The 21026-nt window shown below is 37.4% G+C and overlaps 1 protein-coding gene across 1 annotated transcript; it reads left to right on the forward strand.

The window, feature by feature from the left end:
- Positions 1–485: 485 nt before the first annotated feature.
- Positions 486–19636, forward strand: LOC139725265 (cystinosin-like). Its single transcript, XM_071636353.1, has 8 exons — positions 486–689; positions 2204–2310; positions 3079–3219; positions 10741–10840; positions 12736–12855; positions 16005–16184; positions 18574–18691; positions 19416–19636. The coding sequence occupies exons 1-8, from the start codon at positions 486–488 to the stop codon at positions 19634–19636; spliced, it is 1191 nt and encodes a 396-aa protein (XP_071492454.1).
- The last annotated feature ends 1390 nt before the right edge of the window (positions 19637–21026 follow it).

Raw genomic sequence — 21026 nt, forward strand, 5'->3', positions numbered from 1 at the left:
TCACCGGATCATGTGCCCTCCTCTCAAGTAGCTGCATTCCTTAATCAAACTCCAAAGTGTGCACTTAACAACATTAACATTAATTTCCATGCTAAACCCTATCCCATGCTATAGAAATTTCAGATACAGTAATGGTCCTCATTAGAGAAGTGGTGTTTGTATTATGCCTTAGGAAGTTCCATGCTTTGAATGGCATGTATTGTTAGCACAGATAATGTGTTGACTCTGGTAATTATTGCAGTTTATAACAATCTTACAATGTACAATTGTACATCAATTCCCACTTCTTCACCTACATACACTTGTACATGTAATGTGTAGATCTATGTCGTGTATAAGATATCCTGCCATTTTGTCAGATTTCTTTTTTTTTTAATCATCTTTTGTTTTGTTTTGTTTTGTTTTGTTTTTGTTTCCCATGATACAGCTTTTATAGGTGATTATAAAGCTAGACCCTAGAGTGACAAGCTTCAGCACCAAGCACCATGGAGAAGCTTACAACATGCTTGTTGACTTTTTGGCTGGTTAACCTATCTTTGGGAAGCAGCATTGAGCTGAGCACTCAGTCTCTTACACTAGAGTGTGGCAAGAATGGATCATTCACCATTACTCCACTCCGTACACTCAACGAATCAGTGACCATCAATCTCTTTACTGATCAACCTGATATTGTTCACATTCCTGATGAGGTATGTTGGCATGATTTTGTACATCGAAGATGTCACTAAAATTTGTTTTGTCTATTGATGTTTCCATGCTGCAAAAAAGGAAAAGGTGATTGTTGTATATCGTCTAATTACATTTCAAAGGGATGATATAGTTTTGGTTGAGATGAGGATTCAGGTTTAACTTTTTGCAAAATGATTACGAACCACTAATAAGTCCTATATGAGATATGAAAGAGCATGCAATTCTAAGAGGTATAAAAGTTTACATGATGAAAATCATTGTTGAAATGGCTGAGAAATGACAAAGATGATGATGATTAATGATGATACAGCATTTACATAGCGCCATTTATCTGTGGAGACATTCAAAAGTGCACAGCGCCCATAAATATGTCACACTTCATTCACAAAGTTGCTGGAAAAGATAAGTCTTCAGTTCAGACTTGAAGGTATTGAGGCTATTCAGGCTGAGATATCCAAAAGCAAAGCATAATGAAGTGGTCTTAAAAGAAGGTTCCCACTTTTCATTAGGACCTCTTTGTTTTGAGCTGTCTCAGCCATTTCAAAACTGATTTCCATCAAACAACTTTCAGTTTCTCGTAGAATTGTATGCTCTCTATTGTGTCATATAAATGGTTTGTAATTGCTTTGCAAGAACTTCAAACGTGAATCCCCATCTCAACCGAGACTGTACCTTCCCTTTAAAACCATGATTATGAAATACTGTAGAAGAAACTTTCTCTTGATATATTTAGTTGAGAGAAAACAGACGTCATGTTGAAAGTGAATGATTTGAAAGCATAATTAGAAGAAGAGATGGGTATGGCCTTCCAGGAAAATTGAGACAATTGCCAAGTCCTAATGTGTGAAAATATTACTTAGTGTGAAAACAATAAGTGTACCCACCCCCTTTGATGGTGCTAAATCTTGCTGCAACCACTGGGTATCCTGTACTCTGGTAGGTTGGAAATGTGTCTTCAAAATCTAGGTCAAAGTAACAATTGTATACTATGAGTTAATTGATGCCTCTTACCCTCTTGGCAAATTGAGGCACAGCTGGAAATGTATGGCAAGGTTCATGTCACATGAGATAATTTTATTTGTTTTAATGCAAGGTACACAACTTTACAAGTGCTTACCTTACTATGCACAGCCCTGTCACTGTACAGAAGTCATGACAGGGTCACTGTGTCTTTTCTGACTAGTGCTTACCCAAAATACTGGCATCTTGCTTTTGTGTGCAACAGCTCGGTACAGTGTTCATGTGATCGTGTACATGCATAGAAAATTGTACGTCCAGATTCTGATTTGTTATCACTTTCTTTACAAAATGTAGCCACAATCAAGGGCAATTAAGTTTGAAAACTATTCAAAATGAAAGCATGGGAAAGGCTTATTATGGGAAATATTGCCCTTTATTCACTTACTTACAAAGTGTACTCTTTTTGACACTCCACATGTGTCAATGTGAATTATACATGTATCATTCTTTGAGACTTTTCTCTAATAAGTATGTAATGTATGATACCATGCAGGTTATTTTAAAGGAAAACAGCTCTAAGCCAGTGACTGTGGACTTGGCCAGTGAAAGTGTGGGTTTGTGTCACATCTTGATGAACACAACATCTACAGAGCTGGGAAAGTGAGTCTTTGAGAGTTTGACTTATACTTATAATAAGAATTGAAAGAGAGCAATTTTGTCTTGAAGCAGAAAAGAAATCCCTCAAATGCCATATTTGTGAACTTTGTCAAAATTCCACCAGTTTCCTCTCTTTCATTTTACTCTTTCATTTGACTGGAATCAAAATTGTGATGTAGGTTGTGTAGATGTATGTATGTAATTCCTCTGTTGTTTTGGCAATCTTGCCTACACCCTGAAGCATTTATACTACTGGTCAATGAAAATTACCCATTAATAATAATAATAATAATAATTGACAGTGCTTATATAGCGCATAACACATAATGATAATGTCCCTATGCACTCAAAAAATGAAAAGATTGTAACAAGAACATATAATTCCAATTACAGTGATGGTACATTAGCCTGTAAGCAGTGATGTGTGTAGAATTGTAATAATACTGATACCTAACTTTTCAATTCATCAACTTTTTGACTTGTAAGCTTGTCAGCAAAACCAGTATAGGCTCTGCAAAATGTGTAGGTCCTCTAGTACACTGTAGCTTGTACTTTCTCTCTTTGATTTCAAATATGTCTGGTTGTCACAATTGTGAAAACATACATGCAAGACATCAAGAAAAGTGACTGTGTAGTAGTTGGAAACAAATTTCCAAAGTATTTTGACAAGTTGCCAATAGAGAGTCGCCCAAGGATGATCAGCAGATTTGCCCAAACATTGTCCAGGTTTCTCTATGATATCTGGTTTGTGTGCTGTTTATTTCCACCCAGCTTGACCGACAAATATGTGGAGGTGAGCATTGTCCACAGCAGTGCATTGTCCATCATCATTATCGTGGTTGGCTGGATCTACTTTGTGGCCTGGTCAATCTCCTTCTACCCTCAGGTCATTCTAAACTTCACAAGAAAGAGGTGAGATACACACCCTACAAGATAAGACATACAGGTCTAGGGCTGCGTTTATCTAACTTGAGAGAGAGAATCACGTTTCCAAACGCATTTGCAATGGTGTTTGTAAACGTGGTTTGAAACGCGATTCTCGAGGAGCCGCGTTTATCTAACCATCATACAATCGCGATTCCAGTGGTGTCACTGCACAGCTGCTTTGCGCCGTCTGACCCGGGAAGTAAAGGTCAACTTCATACCACCAAACCTGCCTCATCAGTCACACACAAATAATGGGCAGAGAGCACAACCGGAAACAGCTGGGATTTGACCTTGAGATATAAACGCGTTTCAAAACGGCATTGCGTTTATCTACTCACAGAACAGTGATCGTGGTCTCAAACGCGTTTCAAAACGGCATTCCTAAACGCATTTGAAAACACGATTGCATTTATCTAACCCCTGAAAATGCTTCAAACGCGTTTAGGATCGTGATTCTGCCTCAGAAAATTTTTAGATAAATGCAGCCTAGGTTAGTCACAAGTCCTCCCCTGGCAACCTGTTGTAGGCACATAGAATCACCAAAATCTTTGTGTCATGTAATGTGATTTTCTGTTTGTATTCTGTGTTGAAATGCCAAAATATATAATAAGTATTGTGCATGTCAGGAGTTGAATTGTGCCGACTCTCCAGTTTTGTAACGACTGTTGAGATGAAGGTATTTAAATGTAATTAATGTTAAACTACTGTGTACGCCCAATATTTTGCAAGGTTTTTATTTTTGCAAATTTTGCAAGTCAGGTGCTATTCGCACAATTAAAGACACATGCAAATATTGACTCTGATCCTGATATGAATTTGACGTACACATGTGCATTTCTCTGTTCAGTACAGTACTCCACGATTGTGAATTTAACCTCTCGCAAAATCGTCAGGAAGTCCTGATTTGCAAAAATTTAGACTCGCTAAATATATGGCATATTATACAGTAGTTCTTCACCCTCACTTTACTTCAGTATCATTTGAATGCTGAATGTGCAGTGACTTCACTAGCCCTTCATGACTGGTGTTTATTAACCTGTTCCATAATCAGTACTGAAATCCCCACACACATACATTGCTGTAATACACATTCCACCAGGTTTCTGTAAGGAACGGATTAAGTTCCCAGTTTCCATGACTGAGACCATCTCACCGACATGTAATCACTTGTTGTGTGACAGTGTGCTGTGATTTGTTGCTTGCAATATTATTAAAGGACAAGTTCACCTTCATAGACATGTGGGTTGACTGAATGCAGCAATATTAGTAGAACACATCAGTGAGAGTTTGAGCAAAGTCGGACAATCCGTTAAAAAGTTATGAATTTTTGAAGTTTCTGCTCAGTCACGGCTGGATGAAAAGACTACTATAGCTTGTGATGTCACATGAGTACAACGATATAAAGAAAGAATAAAGAAAATTTAACATATATTTCCATTCTTCTCGCATAACAAAAGAACACTTGACTTTTCTCTTTCAGAAGGCAGGGGGAATAATATTACCCTTAACATATGTCAGTAGCAAGTCGAAGAAATGTGCACTTTATTCAAAAAGTAAAGTTTGTGAAATTCTCTTTTTATTTTCCTTATATAGTTGTACGCATGTGACATCATACACTGTAGTAGTCTTCTCTTCCAGCAGTGACCTGGCAGATACTTAAAATATTCATAACTTTTGAACAGATTGTCCAATTTTCCTCAAACTTTCACTGATGTGTTCTACTAATATTGCTGCATTCTCTCAATCCTTATGTATATGAAGGTGGACTTGTCCTTTAACTAGAAATCATCTACAAATCTGCCACAGAACCCTTCCCCTACCCTCAGCCCCCATTGATGGCATACCAGTAGGGGCTATTTCACACACCTCTCATCCAAGGTCAGTACTCGAGACACAAAAATGTGCCACCCCCATACTGTGTTTTTGAGCCAGCTGATATGTAAGTGGACTGAGGACTAGCTAGAATTGTGTTTCACTAATCCTTATGGCCTCCCAAGAACCACTGCTTGACCATGAATGCTTGGAGACACCATTTAACAATGTTTACATTTTAGAAACCTTAGCCACATGGTCAGGACACTACTAGTCTGAAAATGAAGCTGAGAAAAATCTATATACCACAAGGCAACCACTAAATGCTTAAAAAGGTGTTAGAATCTGTCATTGTCTAATTTAACTATACTCAAGTTTCCCAGGAGACATAAGAGAGAGATTAAACCATATCAAAAACACTTTACTACAATTTGTATTTTGATGATATCTATTCTGGGATATGTTGATAACAACAGCATGATTTTCAAAAACTTGAATACACTCTCATGCCTCAGTATGATTAACCATTTCACAGGAGTGGATTCAGGAATTCCGTAAAGGAGAGGCGCCTTTACAAAATTAAAGATGTGCGCATGACCCCCGCCCCCCCCCATTTTTTTCTTTTATTTCTTTTGTTTTAACAAAAAATAAAGAGGGGGCGCGCGCACTGTTTCAACATCATTTGAAAGTCAGTTGGCAACAATAGTCTCTATTAAATCTGTAAAAACCTGTCCAAGTCTAGTCTTGGGATTTGATGAATACAGCTCCACATGGTTTCAACTTGGGTAACCAATTGGTGACTGAAGAGTGAAATACATTGTAGACTATACTGTGTACAAGGCTCTTCCCAAATGAATGGTGATGTCCCTTGGAGGGATTTTCTTTCAGCAGGAGCTGTGTTACATTTAAATTGAAATCAACCTACATTGTAACATCCTAAAGGCATCACACGTACTGAAATAAATCAGTGTGCTATTAAGGATGGCAAGATAGTAAACAATAGATACAATTTGTGGAAGTCATGAATAAAAGGTATTGCAGTTCACATTGTATTGGCACTTGAAAATGGTATTGTTTTGCTGGTGTGCATCCAAATGGTTTAGATCAAGGTGTATCTTCTTTGTCAATCCAAACAAAGCAGTGAAATAGTGTGTCTGTCCATGAAAACTAGACACTTTCTCCTTTTCCATTTTTACACAAATGGAGAGCTTGTCATTTCAATTATGATTCTAGTGATGAATCACAAGAATCTTCATTCTAATTTATTTTGGCCATGTGTGCACAAAGTAGAATCAGTGAGAGTAATTTGAATTGCACAATTCACAGTATGGTCTGAAGGTTCTTTCTAGTGACAATTCTCCAGAATGACGCAGCAAAATAGTTGTGTACTGAATGCTCTCCAAATCTTGTTTTATGGAGCGAATCTCACAATGACCTTTCGACCATTTCCAGAAAAAAAAATTGAGCGTCTATCCAATACAAATACATCCAGCATCATAGACTTCATTTTCTCTGCAGTTATCATTAGAGGGTAGATACAAGTACACTAAGGTGTTACAAAACAACATTTTTACCTTTGTGGGCACCATCATCATCATTCCCATCAAAATCATGTGCTTCCATTTTATACACTCATTAATTTAACATAGACAGGGCTCCACACTAACTTTTATTTTTGGTGGCCCAAAGGCAAACATCCGACCTTTCTTGGTGGCCCGATCAGGCCACCAAATTCTTCATTTCTGAAATTTTAGTGGCCCGACGTGCGTTTTTGGTGGCCTCGGGCCACCGTTAGTGTCGAGCCCTGCCATAGAGCTGGTATGTTTTACTGCTTAAACTTCTAAGCTATTTTTTTTGAATTATTACTATCAATTTCTGTAGTAAGTTTTGTTTGCATTATTCCAGAGAGGCATCATTTTCCTAAAATACTCTTTACACCATCATGTGGCATAAAAGTCATTACCCCACCATGATTTTCCCCAAGTTTGAACAGTAAGTGTTAAAAGACAGAAATCTTGGATACAGCAACATGATTTATTTATTGTCTTGTCATAATCACATTGGTTTATGCACTACCATATGGTTAAGTACTGGACATATTGTGCAGAATGCTGTTGATGTATTCCCTATTTGTAAAATCTTCTTCAGAGTCAAATGTCACAACTAGTCTCTGCCATAAAACTTAACATCTAACAATATATTAGGTTTCCAGGCGAGGTTTATACTCTCTAGTAAACACTGAATACACAACATCTCCTTTAATTTCTAAGTTACAGTTTTGTCTCTTTAAAGGGGAATTTGCCCCAAGCCTGGTGTGTAAATTCAGTGAATGCAGAAATATCAATAGAATACATTGGTGAAATTTAAGGAAAAACCAGATGATCTCTTCTAGAGTGATTAGTTTTTGGACAGATCCATGTGTCATCTCTGCTACAGTAGATGGATATGCAGTAACAGTTTGCAATGTCATGATATTACAACAGCACAAAGACAATATTCTTCTAAAGAAACTTCCAGATGTTTTCATTTTTCTAATATAATGGAAAAAACTCCATAGCTTACATCCTTTAGAAGACAGGAGACATGATATTACCCTTGACATATGTCAGTAAAAAGTAAAGAATACAATTGTATGTGTATTTTTTGTGTCTGTATGTATGTGTGTAAAATGACAGTTTGCCAATTGTCTGGCTGTACCTTTAGAATGACTTTGGTTGCTGGCAGGTAACAAACTTTGGCAAGAATTTCTCAAGTTAAAGACCTGTGCAGAACTTGATTTGTAATAGATACTGTTTGTATGATGGTGGGAGGGGCTATACTTATAGAATGGAGTCGTGGGTGACAGTCTATTGCTTTGGGTGGCTGTTTGCATTTCACTTTGTATCATGTGAGCCATTTCAAACACAGCTGCATGTCATAAACATAATATGTACATGTATCTTATGTTACTCCATAGAGACTCACTTATGTGCTGAAGTCATATTACAGAGAATGAATTATGGCTTGACCTTTATAAGGGGGTTATCAGGTGCAGACTAGGAACATGTTTTTCTGTGCTTAATGAGTGTGGAATTTTTCAGGATGAATACATAATGATATGTGCCTGTCTCTCATGTAGTATATTGCAGCAATTCTAACAACAACCTTGTACACATGTGTGATCCTAGAAATCATTAAGATGTCATGTATTAAGGTGACTTAGGCACTCCAAGTTTCTGTTTGAACAAATGATCGTGTAATAATGGGATATTAGTCTGTGCTAGTGAGTGCATGAAAACTGTGTTTCAAATTCCAATGTGTGTAAATCTGCAGTTGATCACTGTCCTTCTAATGCCATGGGAAATTTGGCTCCAACAAGTGAAATACAGCTACTCTGCAGGCTGGTCATGTCATAGTATACATTAGACCACCAGTAACATTATCATCGTAAAGCACTGGTCCTCTGGGGCCATGTTATCCTGAAATCTTGATTGCGAGGTCCAGCTACACACAGCATACTTTCAGTTCTAGTCCTGGCCAGTTATAATCATCATTGTGATAATAATACATTTTCTGATGTGCACTCTCTGACAATTTGTCAGTCAAGGCGCTACAATGTTACATAAATACTCAACAACATTAGATTAAAACATGAGTCAAGTACCAGTAAATAAGTGAAGTAAGTAAAGAAAACTAACAGAACCACTTAAAATAAATGTACGTAAATGTAAATTATGATGTCTGGTACAGACTGGTACAGATGGTACTTGAGATTTGACTGAGTATCACTAAAGTGTGTACTGTAGTTACAGTGCAATTACACACCATACATGCTCAAGTTGACTGTTCTCAAAGTAGAATAAAACCAGGTGAATAAAATGAAAGAATTGCCATCAAAATGGACATAAAGTGAGAAAGTTGTGGAATTTTAAAATTTTACGTCATATTTAAGTTTTGCATCTTTCACCAAATACATGTAAAATTGAAGAGGATATGAGGGCATTTCCTTACAACTTGCGCATTGGTTTAGATGTTCATTAAAAATATCGTAATGATTGGGGCTGATTGACAACTTGCCCTTCATCAATGAAGATAAACACCAATTATACAGCATTTTAGTAGTAGCCAAGAAAAAAAGTAATGAACATACATACAGTCTGTACTGGTGCAGATCTTGAACCAACAACCTTCGCGATTGCCATTCAAATCTATTCAAATCAATAAATCTGCTGTCAAGCTGTTTTAATTGCAATTCCCCATACAATGATGAAAACAACACTGATTACTCAATTTATTAGTAGTTGATGATGATGATGATGATGATGATAATGATAATAATAGTAGTAGTATTAATAATAATGATAATGATAATAACATTAATGATAATAATAGCAATGATAATGATAATAATCATTATTGTCATCATCATCATCATCATTATTACTATTATTATTATCATTTAGCAAGTTTTCATAAAGCACATTTCAGACTTGAAAAGAATTTCAATGTGCTTTATAAAACAAACTGTAACATAATACAAAAATTACAATTCCAAGTACAACAGATTACTCTGCAGTACACAATTTTTTACATACGTACACATGATAAGAATCATGGGCAGGTTGGATTTAAACCAATAACCTCCTTATTACAAGAGTGTCCCATTGTTTCTCTCTTCCTGTGTGACAGTTTAATTGCAATAGGATGAGTTTCATATTGTTTTTGATCAAATCATTCTGTCATCAATTGCTCACAAATGATGCTGTTAAAATGCCTAGAGATACTTTGAGGCTGAAAGACATATACCCCCTGTTCAGACGTAAGCTAGTTTATACTAAAACTCGATAAAGAAACGACGTGTAAAGAATCATAGTATAGCCGACTGACCGTTCAGACGCCAATCTTGACTGTTCTGGAAAACGCCATAACGATGCGCAGTTTCTCACTGCACATGTTGTTATAGTCATGAGTGACACATATACATTGTAAGGTCACCTTTCGTGTGCACTCCCATTAAGCCCTGCCCAGTTACTGAATACGCCATATATTTCGCGAGTCTAAATTTTCGCGAATCGGGAATTCCCGACCATTTCGCGAGTGGTTAAATTCGCGATCGTGGAGTCCTCTACTGAACGGAGAAATGTACATACGCGTACGTCACATTCACATGCGGATGAGAGTCAATATTTTCGCGTATCTTTAATTTTGCGAATAGGACCCGACTCGCGAAATTCGCGAAAAGGAAAACCTTGCAAAATATTCGGCATATGCAGTATACCGTTCTTTGGTCGCCATACGTTCAGACGCACAATGGACGCGAAGGAATACTGATTCATTATCGAGTTCTACACTGTAGTTCAAAACGATGCTCTGACCGTCATTTGGCTATACGTCGTTTCGTTATACATTGTTTCGTTAGTCAGCATTCAGACGTATAAATTCATTGTATAGCTATGCCGTTTTGGTATAACTATACTATTCTAGTATATATATTTTGTGCATCTGAACACCCTGATAGAAAAGGGGTGTAATTTGTGTGACCACCCAATCCTTGCCACCATTGGAGCAGGCAGGAATGTATGATGTGATTGTAAAATGTATTTGTTGAAGGTCCATGGTATGAGAGAGAGAGATCGCTCCTGGCCATTCTTTCAATCAAACTGGAACAAGGTTTACATCTTGCCCAATTGGTGTCTTATTTTCTCCATCTTGCAGTGTTGTCGGATTGAATTTTGATTTCCTGGCGTACAACCTGACTGGATTCTTTGCTTATGGTGTCTTTAATGTCGGCATGTTTTGGGTTGAGCCACTAAAGGTACGTATAATACAAACCATCACATGCAACTTTAAGCATTTTGATTTATCATTTCATATATCTTTAGGCTTATAAAGCAAAGTACTTTACTCCCACATCATGTGAGGTTCTGATGGATTATAACGAGACTGCAATGTTTTATTGATTTGAAGTCCAGATGTTACTGATATCACACCTATTGATAGATTCTGAGTTTACAGTAGCTTTGAGTATTTGTGTTATAGTTCAATACTAGGCGTATCACATGACGGGGTCACATGACGTCCTTGATGCTGAGTAGAGGAAATGTTGTGAGTGAGTCACCTGTTACCACTAATGGTAGCAGTCTGCTTTGCAATGCTCTTTTTACCCCTTTTTATTTGGACAAAATTTTATTGCTCATAGCTTCATGTATGAATTGGAAAGGATAGGCCTGATTATGAGATCCCTGAAATTTTATGAAGTTATAATAGAATATAGAGACATTGTTCTTTTTCTTTTATATTATACATGATTACATGTCCATGACTTTTGTTTCTTTTTTCTCACATCAGTTTTCAAAAGAACAAGGATTGGATAAAAATGAATGTTTTGAAAATTTTTATACTTGACAGTTTTTATTAAGCCAAGACTAGTGCATGGTGCCAAGTCAACCTTTCATTTAAAAAAGAAGAGGATAGAGTTCGGGTTTTTTAAAAGGCGAATGATGCAAAAGGAAGTACAAGCAGTGAGCACCCACTCACTGTCAGTTTACTTCCTGTGCCATTAAAAGTACGCCTACCTACCATGACTACACAACATGAGATTCTGACAAATTAAAACTTTGTTGCCCTGTTCATTTCATAGCATAGTCCGTTCATGCATACAGCAGTCTAAATACGTCTGCAGCTTATTACATGTACATTGGGATAGTAAAAATTGCGCACATATGTATGCAATGCCCCTAGCAGCTAGAAGTTAGTTTCAGGCAAGTGGATTTAGCAATATTCCTGAATGTGTAACATGTCATGCATTTGCCCTCTTGTATTTTAATGTGATTAGAAATCATACATGTAATGTCCTGATGTTTGTAGTTTTTGTTTTCTTCCACAATAACCATGATACTGGATAGAGGTGTATATCATAAGCAGTTGAAAGGTACTGTCAAACCAAAATTATGTGCGTGCGTGAAATTTTCATGAATTTTGCAAGGAGCCAAGATTTGTGAAATTAAAGGGATAGTACAGTTTTGGTTGAGATGAGAAATAGGCTTTCAAATTTTTGCAAGATACCAAGAAAACACTTATGATATAGCACAGAGCATACCATTTTAAGAGGAATTCAAAGTTTATTTGATGAAAATCGGGTTTGGAATAACTGAAACATCTAAAAACAAAGTAAAACAAAGTGATCATTGCAAAGTGTGGGTCCCACACTTTATTAGAATCGTTCTTTTTTGGATATCTCAGCCATTTCAAAACCAATTTTTATCAAATAAACGTTGAATTCCTCATAAAATTGCATGCTCTTTCATATTTCATATGAGATTTCTCATCATCTTACCTAAAAATGTTAGAAACCTGAAATTAGGTCTCAACCAGAACTGTACGATCCCTTTAAAATGAACATGAGAGTTCTTCTCCACACATGGCACTTGAATGCCAGTGACAGATCATGAAAATTTTGCGCCCCCAAAAAGACCATCAGCTCCAATTGACAAAAGCTGTGAATATTTCTTTCTTTTTTTTCAAGCTGTGTGCATTGAATGTTGTGATAACACAGACTGATTCAAGTTATTTGTACTATCTAACTTCAGCTTCCTTCAAAATGACACAATCACATGATGAGACATGCTGTAAAGACTGGAAAGCTTTATTACCTCCTGAAAATATATCACACATCTCCTGACACACTGTCTGTCTTCATGTTTTACTCAGGATGCCTACAAAGATAAAAACCCGTATGGAGTAAACCCAGTTCTACTGAACGATGTCATCTTTACCCTCCATGCATTCTTCATCACAGCCGTTACCATCTTCCAATGTTTAATCTACGAGGTGAGATATTTCCATAAAGCTTCCATGATATGTGAAGTATTTAAGGGTGTGTCCTAACTCTATAGTCTCTCTCACCTACTGCAAAGTAGAATGTTGGAATTGTGACACCAAAGGTTTTCAAAGTACGGCAGATATAAAGTGGAGCCACATACTGCATATTGGTGTTAAGTATTTAATGTGATTGCATGCTTGTTTCTATATGAACTACTGTATAAGCTGTTACTTTCATGAGGGTTGAATTTTTGCGAATTTTGCGAATCACTGTTGGACCGCGAATTTAACAACACTTGAAAGTGTCGCCATGTGCTAGTGATAGTGGACTTACAATAGCCTCAGTGTCATTTGCGAAAACAATATCTCGCGAAAATGTCCGTGACCTCCTTATTCGCAAAAATATCTGTATGCAAAAAGAACAGCTTATATTATTGTGAATTGTTGTCATTAGGTTCAGGCAAAGATCGTACACTCCATAAGATGGTCAACTCTCAGAAGTGAAAAGATGCCGCTTGGAATTGTGGGATTTTTAAGAAGTGCGCTACTTGTGTTGAGTGGGGATAGTTTCCATATGAGCTGTACTTTCCCGATATGTTTGTGTAGGACCAAGACAGGCTAAGACAAGAAAGAAGGAATTTTCTGTAAAGAATTAATGAGTTAAAGCCCAAACAAAGTTCTGGTACGCCTGCAAAAGTTGTCAAATTTCGCTCCCAAATGTGAACGTATGCTTAGGAAATGTGCAGGATAACGATGTTATTACGCCGATATTCGATGGGTAACGACGAAAATGCGAAATATTAACCAAAAAGGTTCAGTCTCAGTACTTACCCGAACGGGGTCAGGCTAAACTCGGACTCGGGGATAACTCGGCTTCGCTTTGACAGCGGGATGAGTTGTAATGGTTGTCCCTCTGATTGTACAGTGTTGTCCTATGGGAGCGGCGTGTATAAACTAGCGCTTCGTGTTCTGGCTACTCGCAGTAATGGTCCGAGTTGTTACAACGCGCGCATCAAAAACCTCTTTTGCGCGCATGCAAAATTAGTGTGCGCCTATCAAGCACCTCTAAAACAATCAAAGGCGCTTGATAAACAACAACAAAAACTCCAAAGACCGCGCGTCTCAGCAACTGAGGACCGCGCGCTGTCATTTTTGTTTTGTTTTGTACAGGATTACGTTAGCACGCACTTCCCTGTCCATTCAGTTAGGCCTCATTTGGTATTATGCAGTGGCCAGTAGAATGTGGCGATCACTTACTGCGTGTGAATTGTCTAAAGTAGGGTCGAATTTTTCCCGAGACCAAGTTAGTCTGGAGCCTTCTGGAATAAAAGTCGGTTTTCCTACTATTATTATTTTTCTCAAAATACTCCAAACCGACTCATCATTCCGGCAAACCGCGTCAGCCAGGTAAGTTTCTTAGTAGACTCTTTCGATATATTGCAAGCAAAAATGAAATGGTGCTAGACGGGTTCTCAAGTTTTCACTTTAACCTAAGAACTGGTGCAGTGCATTAAACTGCGTCAATAGCTACACCAAACCATCAACAGGTTTATCATTATTCGATTTCCAAAAAACTGCACAGCGAGCTTTCGTCTCACCTTCCTGGTCACAGTGAGCGATAGACTCGCACACAGCTCGCTGAGCTCCGCTTGCAGGTCACTACACTCGCTGTGACTGTGCACGTCCACAAAATCATTGTGAGCTGCCTTTGCAAAAGGCTAACGCTTGTTCGATCTATCCCCGCTCAACGCTAGAGGGTGGCAGCCACTTCCGTTTCACCAGCAGCCGTGTAAAATCGGGAGAGTTGATCATCTTAAAGGGGATGGCTAGTAACTGATCAGTGGGAATCAGTGGGAATGCTGGAGGATGATTGTTCCAATCCTTGTGGGATTCATTTAAGAGTACACTATATATCTATTCTTGTGTGAAAATTATTTGTTTCAGAATGGTCTCATATTCAAGTAATGTGCAGTTTAATGTTTCCAGGTAAGTGTCCCTGGTCAGTGACGGGGCATTAATCTGCACATTACTTGAATATGAGACCGTTCTGAAGCAAATAATTTTCACACAACAGTAGATATATAATGTACTCTTAAATAAATCCCACAAGGATTGGAACAATCATCCCTCAGCATTCCCACTGATTCCCACTGATCGGTTACTAGCCATCCCTTTAAGGAGTTTACGATCTTTGGTTCACATTTTTTTCCCCTATATTTTTGTACAATGAAATGTCACTCGAATGATTAAAGTGAAATACAGCAAAAATATGAGTGGCTCTGTAGAGATTACTGTCTGACTATTGAAAGTACTAGAATTTTACCAGTGAGCGTAGAAGATATACCATTGTGCTCTTGGATATCACTACTTTTTGACCCTTCACCTTTCACCTATGTGTGTGGTGCAAGTGAGATGTACTTCCAGGTAGTGTGAGATGAAGTACATGGATGTAGGATGAGAAGATCAGAAGGAGGTCACATTCACAGGGTCAATCTTACATTCTGGATTAAAGCTCTTGTCTTTCAGGGCTGAGGCTCATATACTGTATCTTGAGAGATTTAATTGTGTACTTTTTGTATTATTCTTTTCATTGTATGCATTGTTGCCTGATCTATACAGTTCATTGTCTTTCACAGTTACAAATGATTACCTTCTTACACAATGTGAACGCTTCAGATTTTCACAACATTTTATATCCAAACATTGCATTTGGTATTAAAAGATATCTTAAGTTGTTACTCAAACTACCTGTGTGTTAATTTGTGAGAAAGGAAATTATCTTTTATTTCAATTGTTTTATCAGGTAAATAATGTATTAACACCATTGAAAACATTGACAATGAATGGATTAGTCTCTTACAAAAGATTTTAGTCCTGGGCCCCATTTTATCAAAAGATATAATAGATTATAAATTTCCTTAGCACACAGGTTGCCATAGACTTATGATAGAAATCAATTATATAATCAATTATAACTCTTCAGAAAACAGGGCCCTGAATTTGCTGGAGCCATTTCTTGTTGATGCAAGATTGTGCAAATTTAGTTTATTAGTGCAAACACTTAAAAGTCTTGACGACACCTGCTGTGATGAGGAAATTTAAACTAGAGTTCTGATGAAGATAACAATACTTTCTTTCCCGTTTCATGTATCCATCAGAGAGGAAGACAGAGAATCTCCATCATCTGTCGAGTCATCTTGGCTGCGATGTGGGCCTTTGCTCTCATCACCCTCATCATCGCTGCAGCATCCAAAGCTCAGGTCATCACATGGCTGGAGTACATCTACTTCTTCTCCTACATCAAGTTGGCTATTACCCTCATCAAATATATTCCTCAGGTAAGATGGATTCATCAAGCCATCTTTCTGTCTTTTGTATAGATCTATCTTTCTATTTATCTGTCTGTCTATCAAGCAGTCAATCAATCTATCTATCTACCGATCTAACTCTACGTAGGTATGTATCAGTGGCAGATCCAGAGGGGAGCGCACTGGCCATGCACCCCCTCTTTATTTTTTTGTTAATACGAAAGAAATAAAAAGAAAAAATGAGGGCGCATGCGCCTCCTTCAATTTTGTAACTAGGCGTCTCCCCTTAACAGAATTCCTGGACCCGCCCCTGTGTATGTACATGTATGTATGTATGTATGCATGCATCTATGTATGTATTCATCAATCAGCTGTGTTTCTTTCTTTTTACCTGTACAGTATAATTCTGTCTGTCTACCTATCTGCTTCTATCTTTCTTTTTTTTTTTGTCTTTATGAACATCTATTGATCCAGCTTCAATGTATTCATCTATCTATCTGGTTCCATGACATTTGCTCCTGTGACAATTTCTCCCATGAAATATTTGCACACCAAGCCAAACATAAATTCTACCTACAAACATAGTCCTAACTCTAATTCCTAATCCTCACATCAAACTAAAACTAAAACCCTGTCACAACCCTTAACTCTAACCCTAAGTCCTTGAAGAAAATAAGACCAGAGCAAATGTCGTGTCACCATCTATTTATCTATCTATTTATATTCCACATACTAAGAATGTTGCAATAGGATTGGTCCAGAGCTGATCACGTGATGAAGTGTAGTTTTGCCCATCACATCACCTGAGAAGAAAAGTTCGTTACACTCTATGTTGATAGTCCCTTTTATTTCGCTGATCTCCATGCAGTCCACACAGTCCTAACGCAAGATGAGTACGCGCGAAATAAAAGTGCGTTGCACTGTGGACTATCATGTGACCTAGGTCACTTGATAGTACACAGTGCAATGCACTTTCACTTCGGTGCCGCGTGGTGCGCGCAGCAAATTCATTGTTTTGTCATCTACGCGCACACGTAGCCTAAGCCCTAAGGATACCTAAAGACAGCTAAAACGGTTTCAGATGTGGAATAAAATGGGAATTTCAAGGACCCTAGATGTGGAATGTAAAGCAAATAATCAACTTTTAGTTTCAGGCAATGAGACAAACTATCACTTCCTCGGCGATCTGAATGTGTACGCTATCTTTCCTCAGCTGCGCTTCGGAAAGAAAGCTACATCCAGATCGCCTCGGAAGTGATAGTTTGTCCCATCACCTTCACCAACGTTGATTATTTGCTTACTATCTATCGATCTATCCATCTATCTATCTATCTATCTATCTATCTATCTATCTATCTATCTATCTATCTATCTATTTATCTATCTATCTATCTATCTATCTATCTATCTATCTATCTGTATAATATCTCCCTGGGTATCCAGATCGCCTCGGAAGTGATAGTTTGTCCCATCACCTTCACCAACGTTGATTATTTGCTTACTATCTATCGATCTATCCATCTATCTATCTATCTATCTATCTATCCATCTATCTATCTATCTATCTATCTATTTATCTATCTATCTATCTATCTATCTATCTATCTATCTATCTATCTATCTGTATAATATCTCCCTGGGTAATGAAATTCTTTCTTCCCTGTCCCCCTCCTTTCTCTCCTTCTTGTTCTAGTGAGACCAATGAGAGTCATAGACGAGATAATTTGTGGGCTGTCCAAGCCAGACCACACATCCTGGTCAGTCTGGGAAAGGCACTGACCTTTAATCACAATATCTATTATGTGCTCTATCAAGCAACACATATCAATGGAGAATATCTTACCTAATCACTTCAACAACAACAAAAAATATCTATGAAGATCAATCAAACTAAGTATGTGCATAATTTTGATGTTTCTGTAATACTGAAGTGTGACTTGTACCCCATATGTAATGTATTTTGTTAAGATCTGTTGCATTGTTTGTATACATTGTCACAAATTTTATTTCATTTCTAGTGATTAATGTCAGTAATGTGGAGGGAAATGTTTGATGATGACTTGAAAAGATAATGAATGAATAATAAAATGCAGTCAACGGTACTGTACTTCAATTCTGAGTTACAAGATAGAATCAGCACATGTTTATATTTCTTCAAGGGTAGAATTTTTCTTCAACGTAACCATTTTTTTTTTTATGCTTGTGATGTTAACTTTGAAGAGATTGACTGTACCATTAATGATGAAGCAATTATTTATAACAGGTTAGATTTACATCTGTCGCATGCATGAAATTCATTTTCATTGATTTTCAAGAATACGCAGTTCAGACCAAAACCACAAAAGTGTCTCAAAACCAGGCCCTACTAAACAGTAAATCTGTGATGAAATGAAGACTCTTGAAATGTTGATATCTCCAGGCCTACATGAACTTCAGGAGGCAGAGTACGGAAGGATGGAGTATTGGAAACATTTTGCTGGACTTCACCGGAGGATCCTTCAGCTTGCTTCAGATGTTCCTTCTATCCTATAACAATGGTGAGCTCAGACAGGAGACTCTCATTGCTCTCAGCAGTGCTTAGTTCCCTTCATGCTGCATTAGTGTTAGACCTTCATATTAAACAGACAATGGGATTCTAATGTAATAACAACAAATAGCTAACACATGATAGTTCCGAGTGGATATGACTCAACCAACTGTATGAGAATGGGATGATGTATGTTAGCGTAAAACTATCTGTGCATCATTTTTTTTTTTTTTTTTTGGGGGGGGGGGGGAGGGGGGGCACAGATTGAAGGGCTGAAGATTAGATTCCACAAACCAAAATGGTGTAAACCCATTGAGAATGAGCTGATTTTGCTATAAGTCATGCTTCCAACAGATGCCTAGGGACTAGTCTTCAAAGGGCTAATATGAAAATCAGTTACTAAATAACAGTCATTCTTAAAGATCTGTAATAATTGTCCTTGTATCATTTTCAATGACCCTAAATACTATTACCCCATGAACAGTTAGGTCATATGATCAGTGATTCCAATTATCTAACCTACATATGTACAATGTAGGTCCTGTTGCCTGATGGATGAGCTCAAACACAAGTCAGAAAATCAATAATAAATCTTTGAATATTAAATTCTAATTAGCTGATACCTGACTCATGCTTGATTTTCTGACTTATGTTGGATTGTGTTTTTTATGCAACAGGGACCATTGGACCATTTTGAATATTATCTAGGAATCCATTGTATTCTTGTCTTTCAGATGACTGGTCCTCAATCTTTGGAGACCCGACCAAGTTTGGTCTTGGTGCCTTTTCCATCGCCTTTGACATTCTCTTCATCATCCAGCACTATGTACTCTACCGTGGCAAGAAGCCTAAGGAGGAGGGGAACAAGTATCCCTCCATCAGTGAGACGGAACCTCTCATCAGTGACAGTGGGAATGCCTCCGGTCGCGAGCCAATCAATGACAAGAAATGGTGAACTTAGGTTGGGATGGGAGTGTGATGGCTGGATGTTTAGTGTCAGTGGAGGCTGGTTTGTGAATACATGCTCAGTTTGAAGGCTCTGTTGGGCCTGCATTTTTGAGAGATATTTTCAAAAATCACAAGCTTGTCCTTGGATTTGAATTATATGACTGCTGCCTGTACTATCATAGATGGAGAGTAGATATATCTGAATTTTCAGCAATAATGTTCAAAATAAGTGCTTAACAAACCAAACTCTTTTTGGCACAAGCATCCTTTTTTTGTACATTATCCATCAATTGTATGTGGTACTCCTTGAAAAGTAAAAATAATTTTCAAAGTGTTTTAACTTTCAACTGCTGAAATGAGCGTAGCCAAGTATTTGAGGCTACTTTCAAGCTCTTGTGAACTATATCATCAGTGTGCACATAGTATTGTTGTGTGCAAGGCAGAATTGGCTACATAGTTCTGGTATGTTTATCTCTCTTCAGAAAATCGGTGTCTGCTGCTTTCTTTTTTAAACCTTCAAATGTGGGTTTGTGAAGAAATTAGATGGATCATAATACTTCATAAAATTAATGATGATAACCATCATCACCATCATCATCATCATCACAATTGTGATCGCCATTCATAGGAGCACTAAACACAATCTCAGTGATATGAATAAAGCCAGATTATTGTTTAGCTAATTTACCTTGTATGTGCAATTTGTTTTGAAACCTAAACCAGGGAGCCATGGTTTCCCACCCCTCTGCTCAAACATTATTTTGACAGTTGTGTGTGGATGCAGGCCATTTTATTAAAGAAGTTTTGATCACAGAGTTTGTTGGTTCCGTTGATATTACTGTAAAAGTGGAAATTTTCGTGGTGTTGAAATTTTTGCGCATTTCACGCAACCAGAAACTAGTGCAAAAATAAAAGCATGTGAATATTTTTGCTTGCAATATGTTCCCGTACTTACTGTCTTGATTCCGCGGAATTAAAAACACGCGAAACTCTTCTTATCAGGCCGAGCGCGAAAAATTAGTCGCAAGAAAACATCCACTTTTACAGAAACAGATGGTATAACTTCACACTGCATCAAGAGGTAATGGCATAAATTCAAGTTAACACTTGCTGTTTGGATATCTGTTACCTAAAGAAAACATCAACTTTTTAATCTGCAAATTGAATTTCAAATATGATTCATATGAATTTTACCATCATGACCAAAAAAAAAAATTAACCTGGTATGTCTTGAACATTTGATTACTGTACAAATGTTTCTGAGCTGTTTATGTACTCAATGTAAATATTTTTTTCATACTTAAGATTGTATTTGTGTGCATTGCAACTATGATTAACTTATGAATATTACAGTGCTTTGAAATCTATCTCAACTGATTAGCCAAACTTTTTCAATG

The sequence above is a fragment of the Diadema antillarum genome, unplaced genomic scaffold, assembly GCF_040938485.1.
Source record: "Diadema antillarum isolate AM-2024a unplaced genomic scaffold, OU_Dant_1.0 seq00000030_RagTag, whole genome shotgun sequence".
NCBI classification, from domain to species: Eukaryota; Metazoa; Echinodermata; class Echinoidea; order Diadematoida; family Diadematidae; genus Diadema; species Diadema antillarum.